We start from the raw sequence: 8,387 nt of genomic DNA on the forward strand, positions 1-8,387 counted from the left end.
AAACATGGTCATCAAAGGTGGACACGTGTATGTTTGTGCGAATGGACGAGGGTTGGGTCTTATACATGCCCAACACAAAATATGCATACATGCAATTACCTCAACGAACACTTGTACTATGTAGAGGCTAGTCTATTCATTATTGTGTATTGGGTAGTATTGTTCGACATAGTGCCGACTTCTTCGTATAATCTACAGAAACTGCTCATCAGACGATACCATGTGGTGCGAACGCATACAATTGTTCCAGTACTTTATACCTCGAGCGTATTAGAATCACTTTGATTGGCTTGTACAGAATTCCGCGTCGCAACAGTATTCTAGTATTTACTGCAGATGGTTGACGAGAAAAGTGGGACCAGAATTCTCAGAGTCTCTGCTGTGTGTACTTTTATGTACGACATACGTCGCTTTATACCCATCAAAGCTATTCTTCAGATCGATGGGTGTCAGCCGGAGCACCGCGACACACATCTGTGCACAATACAATCTCTCCTATAGCATCACTTATAAAGCATCTGGCACAGATATTCCCTGTGTAGGTTGCATGTCCCATCCTACCCACCTAGCACTAGCACGTTCTCCTCTCGTACATCTTGTATACGCTTCGTAATTTTTTATTCAGAACGTTTTCCTCTCATACATCTTGCATACGCTTTGTAATTAATCGTTCTATTCAGATGGGTGTCAGTCGATCAGCAACGGCGGTCATCGCCTACTGCATAAGAGACTTGAAGTGGACATTGGACGACGCGCTGGTCTACGTGAAAGGCAGACGTAATGTCGTCAATCCAAATAGGTGGGCCCTAGTTGTATGGATACAGAGATATACCTACATATACACACACTCAGGCGTATATATGTACGTTTAATGTACATGCATGTACCTGACACGCGCCAGCCCCTTAATATATACCTTTGCGAGGCTGGTCTGTGTTTCGCTGTACTCATTTGTGATATTTACACCGCTGTCCCATATGTGGTGTATTCATGTTGTGAACGAGCTTAACACGCACGTAGTGAATGACAGGAGCTGCAACCGTTACAGCTCCTGTGCTGAGCGTGCGCACTGTCTGGCCTCGTAAGTGGTCGTGTATGTCTGGGTGCGTTGATAGTATCATAGTATGGAGCATACAATGTCGAATGTCAGGCGTAGTACTGCACGGAAAACCTTTGCCACTAGCTGTGGAGTGTAGTTTTGTTCAGCACAGTGGTGCTGCAGATTGTTTTCTCTTCGTCTGCGGGCTTGTCGCGACGCTTGAGTAATTCATGGATTCGCAGTTGCTTCTGTATATGTTGATTCGTACTGAAATTTCGTACCATGTTGTTGTTCTCTGACCCTTTGGTTGTTGAAAGTACCTCAATGATGTCTTCTGAAGGTCGAGACGAGCCGACACCGTATACTATATACCTCGATTTGATAGTCAAATCTTGTTTACGCGTTCTATCGCGCATACGTACGTACTTGCTATACAACCTCCCCCAATACGCGAATTTGGCTGTTTGTTCAGTGTACCCCGTCAACCATCAATGTGTCTTGATCGTGTACATACTCGAGAAATACAACTTACGTGTCTCCTTCGTTGCCTCACTGCAGTGGGTTCAGGGAGCAGCTGGTGCGCTTTGAGCGAAAATGCATCAAAAGACGCAAGATGGTATTCAGGTAGACAAACCCAAATGTGGTCGGAAATACTAGCAAATGAATTGGAAGTAACGTAATTGAGGAAAGCATGAACGAATGCAAGGCGCACTCGCACTAACAAGAGTGCCAAGCCAAACTCACAATAAATAAAGACATAGTAGAGGGATTTTTGATTCACGTGTACAAGGGAATATGAGTGTTTGAAGTAGGATGCGTATCATAGATTGATATTTGGGTCCGTGTTGTTCCGTTTGGGTCATCATCACAATTTTCACGAATCTTATATCACCTTGACCTACCGGATGAAGCTAGTTCGTTCTAGTGCAAAGGATCACGAAGATGAGCTACACTTCTTAATGGGTGTACTGCGCAGACAAACCTTCAAGTGATGCACTCGTCGCTGAGCACACTTAGGAATTAAATTGGATTCAAAGAGGACCACTTACGCGCCTCTGTAGCATTCATCGGCTCTGATCGGATACGCAAAATCGACAGATGGCCTTAAATATAGGATTGTAGCTGCAAAGTGGATTGTTGCAGACTTTGTGTGTTGTGGTAGCCGTTGATATGCCGCAGGTGTACTCGTGGCTACCACGGACTACTTTGAACAGTACAGTATATATGTATATACCTAGTGCTACAGAAGCATCTTATCTTAAGTACCAAAATTACAAAGCGTGGGCTTTCAGAGCAACCGCTTCGGATGATATTGTAACACTCCAAGGCGAATCATCAATAAGCACTCTGCAAATGAAGCTATAGAGACAAAGTCTTTGGGCATAAAGATGATCAATCTCTGGGGTCTATAGCTATCAACATATAATAATTATCAACAGACATGTATGATAACTATCATCAGGGTGTATAAAAACTATCATCGGCATGTATAATATCTATAAACAGACGTGAACAATAATTGTAGGCGTGTATAATAACAATCATCGGCATATATAATAACTATAAACAGACGTGTATAATAATTATAATCAGGCACGTATAATAACTATCAACAGACATGTATATTAATTATCAACAGATATGTACAATAACAATCATCAGACGTGTATAATAACTGTCATCGGCATGTATAATAACTATCAACAGACATGTATAATAACTATCAACAGGCACGAATAATAACTATCAATAGATATGTACAACAACTATTATCAGACGTGTATAATAACTGTCATCGGCACGTATAATAACTATAAACAGACGTATATAAGAATTATTAACAGGCACGTATACTAACTATCAACAGACATGTATAATAACTATCAACAGATATGTACAATAACTATCATCGGGCGTGTATAACACTTATCATCGGCATGTATAATAACTATCAACAGACATGTATAATTACTATCAACAGGCACGTATAATAACCATCAACAGGCGGATATAATATTTATCGAACATGTGCTTGTTTCGCTCATATTTATTGAGAAAGATTCATTTTGTAGTGGCCTTTGAGGACTTTTGGAATGTGCGATGTGGGCCGACAAGATTGGGACCACTTCCTTGTTTCACGAATGTACATGAGGTGCGTTTGTATGTATCAGTCGGGTACTCCAGTGATCTTCGGGCAATATAACGTTATGGGAAACCTAACGTCAGCTCATACTAGACTATATTTATAGTGATATTGCAAGTGTCCGAGTCAAGGATTGGCGAGCATCTGGATTTAGTTAGCATATAGTTTGCATTTTAATACTATCTAATTAGGTAAGCCTTTACAGAATCTAACGTAACAACACCACTGAGTGTACCGAAGGGCACTCCGCCGGCATGCACTCAAATGCAGCTGATGTGGCTATTGCTATACCAAATACAGAAAGGTATTCTTCTTCGCGTTTATAATGTAAATGCGTTCGAGGTAAATGCTCGAAATGCCCTGCGTCCTACCACTCCGTCATCATTATGTACAGGTTGGAGATGCAAATGGTCACCGTACCTTTAACAGTACTGTCTGATGATGTCTTCAGCGTCTGCTATTCAAAGGCATGTATCTAACCCTTCTTTCTCTGTTGCGTAATGGCGCTACTATAAATCAAGGCTCAAACACTACCATTCACTAGACTTCCGTCGTGAAGGTAAGAGACTCTGCACTAAACCTAACACTATCTTGAAGACACTGCTACCTAGTATCTCGTACTGAGAAACTCTGCACTAAACCTAACACTATCTTGAAGACACTGCCACCTGATGTCTCGTACTGATCTAAATCCGGAGTTACGAGTGGATAAGATGATATCTATTAACGAGTCACACAGCTTGTCCAACCGAAAGCCACTCTTTGAGCCGATGACTAAACAGCTGCTCATAGTTGATGGCAGAGATATCATCTCGATTTATGACTAAGTTTAATATCGAGCTATATGGTTACCGGATTTTCTTCTTCAATAGACCTTGGTAGAGATCTAGGCTATTATAATCAGGATGTAGCTCACAGGGGTCCCCGTCACTATCTTCCGCTAACAGATATCCTTCACTGGTCAAACCCTGATGATTGTGTAGGTATGAACAGATGTTACCAATACAGTAGTGATGCAGATACGGAAAAACGGTAGGAACTGATAACTATTCAATGGAAAATAAGGTGTATACGAAGATAGTAGCACAACAAGTACAACATGAGGTATAAGTCGGTGATAATTGTTTTCCATACAATTTGAACCGAAAACTGCACCTTGCCAGCAACTTCAACAAAGAAGACACGTCAGGTAGAAGGAACAACCGGATACGAATACTGCCACATTCAAAGTATCCGACCTCGTCACATACTGACATATTGGCATGAACAATGAATGCACATCACACCGTAATCTTGAAAACATAAAATGGGAGACAAGCAAGAGCACATCCAGAGTCTCATCACATATCCGCATGTTGGGATACACAATACATGTACATATCATAATTTCAGACATGTATGCCAAGTCCGATGAGGTTGGTGATCATGTGATCGATATCAAAGACCAATCGGTGCCGTAGAGAATTCCCACTCTCTCCTTTCCCCACACACCTTCACAGTGACTGTCAATCCGTCCGCTTGCAATGTCAGCCGCTCGTCGGAATGTAGCCATTTCTGTTTAACAAGTATCATAAACTATGAGCTTCTGCGTCTTCCTAGTTGGGATGCCTGCACGAACTCGGGTGCATGCCAGGTTTGTAGCTCACAGGGGTGGTTTTAGGGGTGTGTACGTGTGATAGAGCATCCCAAACGGGCACAAGCATGTATGTCTCAAGCAAAGTGTGCACGCGCCAAACTTTCTGTATTCAGATAAAGATATATCATCTACGCTGATGTGATCAGTAGAACTGTGACGCACACACTCAACAACTGCCTAGAAAGGAATAAAACTTGAATCCCGAGAGAGCTAAGCGAGGCAGCACAAACGCACTCCCGAGAGTGCTAACTACAGACAACTATAAGGACAAAGCATCACAGAAGACTCAATGTAACCTTCAGATAGTCGGGCAAGAACGGTTGGAAATCTCTGACGCGGTACAGCTCCAAATCTCGTTCGAATATGTTCATGAAGTGCGCGAGGAGTCCCTCCCTTTCCAGCGGAGGGAAGCTGCCCTGGTCTAAGTCTACAAACAGAATAAAACGGCGAGTAGCGATGTTAACACGTGTCTGAGGTCTAAGCGCATCCAACAGATCCATCGGCGATTGAAGCCCTATAATTGCGGGTACAGAAATATGATGTGTAGCACCGAACACTCACACGAAGGGTTTATAGATAAAAAGCACGAGATCGGTCGGTTCCTCGAGACATTGGTCGATGGACAGGTAACGTTACGACACAGACGACACGTGTGTGAATAGTACTTTAAACTATACCTGATATATGTGACATCATTGATGCCAGACATGTGGTCGGCTGGTCGTTGAAGACATTGAGCCCGACGCCGCAGACAATCTCAAACTCCTTCCTAAAGTTAAGCATAAGGGGATTCAAACCCATCTATTAGAATTCAACCATATTTGACTAACAAGGTATAGTGTAGACGTGGTTGTAACGTAGGCTAAGCAATCCAAATCCCAACCCAAATATGAGGGGCAGCGCTGAAGGTTGACTGTCTCATACTGTTGGAGTAATAAGTACATCTCATGCACAATCAGAATGGTCTCACACAGTACACACGATTCGAAGCAGCAGGTAAACGAAGGATATTAGATCTCAGACAAGTGCCTGTCCACATCGCACATACTTTTCAGAGTTGTACACAGAATTGCATAGGATGCCCCCTATCTTCACCTTATCATTTGTGTATATATCTGAAGAAGAAGTGAACAAATTAATAGAAAAAGGGTTCAATACAAGCGTTGTCTATGCACTTTCATCTGACAGTTCAGAATGGATTGTCAGTTTGATAAGAGTTTTCCATAAGCGAGTGTTCTAAAAGCGTAAACGGAAACGCATATTAAAACCGCTGCTGTACCAGAGCTGGACAGTGCGTCCTGAAAAGGATTAGTTCTGGTGGTGAACGAGTATAAAATTCCTTCTACCACCAAAAGACTGGAAGTAGCACTTACAGATAAGAATTTCAACAGACAAAGAGCCTGGCTTGCTTTCAAGGTTAGTGCCATATGTAAAAATACAGTCAAAAGTTCAGACAACACATCATACCGTTCGGCCATTTCAGCCTCACTGATCTCTCAGGCATATACACCTCACAGGCCTTCACCACCGCCAGGGAAACCAGATATTGCATACATACAAGTTGCGAAGGATGCTTGATCATTATCTGCATTGTGATGGAAAATATATCGGATGCGTTTAGAGAATGAGCCATGTGTGTACTGCATATACGGTTAGGTTGCAGACGATACTCGGATAAATTAAGATACTTTTGAGTGAAGAAGGAAGCAAGTTGTTCTATATCGTACATCTGCTTTCCAGAATCTAAGCCTATAAAGTAGACAAATACATAATTTACAAAAAGCCTTTAAAACTAAATGGGAAGATACAGAGCAGTGCGATTTTACAACAACAAACCTAAATTCCATACCTGCCAAACAAATAAAAATAAGGATCAAGACGTGTAGGGAATTCAACTGAGAATGTTCTCATATATATATATATATATATATATATATATAATATATATATTATTATACATACACACACATATATATATATACTATATTATTATATATATATATATATGTATATATATATACATTTATATTTATTATTATATATATATATATATATATATATATATATATATATATATATGCATACATACTACACACACACACACATATATATATATATATATATATACATACATAAATACATAAATACATAAATACATAATATATATATATAGTAGACATGTAGATACACATATTCATGAGTTGAGTGCGTGTAAACATGCGCACAAACCTTAAATGAGAAGGCTAATTGTCCCGGCGGCGAGTCCCATACATTTGTCCCCCTTCCCTTGGAGGCACCTTGCTTATCAGCAACAACAACGGAGCCGATCGATAACTTCGGGTAGTCATCTAGACACAGTGTGTGTGTTGATTCACATCTGGGCGCGTACACTATATACCGCCCTGTGCGTGATATATAATCATACAGCAGAGTAGGACAAAATCGTTTAAATAAGTCGATGGATGTCACTAGTAGAAAGTGTTGTGACATACAAACCGTCCGACCGAGTGCGATAACTGCTTATGAGTTGAGATATATATCTTTTTTATATCCATATATATATAAATGTATATTGTATATATTATATATATATATATATATATATACTACAAGAGAGTGTGCGTGGTAGATCAACACACATGAGACCATCATGAAGCTTCTCGGTGTTTGTGTACATCATATCAAAAAGTCTATTTAGATTGGTACCTGATTGCGCACTGTAGATACCTACACATCACCCTGCTGCAACTATCCACACAAGGTGGCACTGCACTGCACCACACTGCATGTACACCAACAAGAGAGTGATTAATCAAAACACACACCAGAACGGATCTACAGCAATGAGAGTCATCTGTCAAAACTTGGGCTTTGCCACCGGATCGAACAGAAAGTACTGTTGCGAGAGTGCTGGCTAAGATAAACCCATCGCGCTACTACGATGTAGACACGCACAGGCTACAGATAAGCAGACGCGTACGCACCACACTGGCAAATGTATCGTATCACAAACGAGTAAATATAAGGACCTACCGAGATTGTGTTTCGTAGTCAGCTGAGCTATATATTTATCTACACAAAACGGCCGAACAGGTGCCGATATACCGCTCTCAGCCGCTTCGTCGTTGGAACTTTCTTCCCGAATCTGCAACAGTGCATAACATGAAGTGGGACGGCGTTCAGCTAGGTATTAGTACGCTATTTATCAATCTTGTTTTCTAGGTTCGAATGAAAGTGAGCACAGGGTTGTCGCACCTTGCTACTCAACAAGGAATATACACAAATTAAAAAAACATATGCACAAATGTAACCAAATACAAAAGGTATATATACAAACACAAGAATATAACATACTAAAAAACAATTTAAAATCATATATATCAAATAATAACAATAATATAATATATAAAAATGATAAAATATAATATTATATAAAAATGACTATACAATACAATAATAACAAAAACATACAGATATATAATTATATATATATATATATGTACATATAATCATATATATATATATATATATATTATATATAATTATATTTATATATAAACTAATGTATA

General features: G+C 40.1%; 1 protein-coding gene across 2 annotated transcripts in view; it reads right to left on the reverse strand.

Annotated features, from left to right (window-relative positions):
• Window positions 1-3,967: 3,967 nt before the first annotated feature.
• The window catches only part of SARC_06579, a 5,127-nt gene continuing 707 nt past the window's right edge, over window positions 3,968-8,387 (reverse strand). Inside the window, exons 2-9 of one of the 2 annotated variants that reach the window (XM_014299503.1) lie at window positions 7,852-7,963; window positions 7,048-7,220; window positions 6,286-6,403; window positions 5,867-5,933; window positions 5,496-5,587; window positions 5,115-5,245; window positions 4,674-4,736; window positions 3,968-4,150 (exon numbers count right to left, since the gene is read on the reverse strand). In XM_014299503.1, the coding sequence (XP_014154978.1) occupies window positions 4,031-4,150; window positions 4,674-4,736; window positions 5,115-5,245; window positions 5,496-5,587; window positions 5,867-5,933; window positions 6,286-6,403; window positions 7,048-7,220; window positions 7,852-7,963 (876 nt within the window). In that variant the 3' untranslated portion in view covers window positions 3,968-4,030. Of the gene's footprint in view, window positions 4,151-4,196; window positions 4,737-5,114; window positions 5,246-5,495; window positions 5,588-5,866; window positions 5,934-6,285; window positions 6,404-7,047; window positions 7,221-7,851; window positions 7,964-8,387 lie in introns of those variants that run through there. The other variant, XM_014299502.1, reaches the window with a different exon arrangement.

This window comes from Sphaeroforma arctica (genome assembly GCF_001186125.1).
Source record: "Sphaeroforma arctica JP610 unplaced genomic scaffold supercont1.475, whole genome shotgun sequence".
Lineage (NCBI taxonomy): Eukaryota > Ichthyosporea > Ichthyophonida > Sphaeroforma > Sphaeroforma arctica.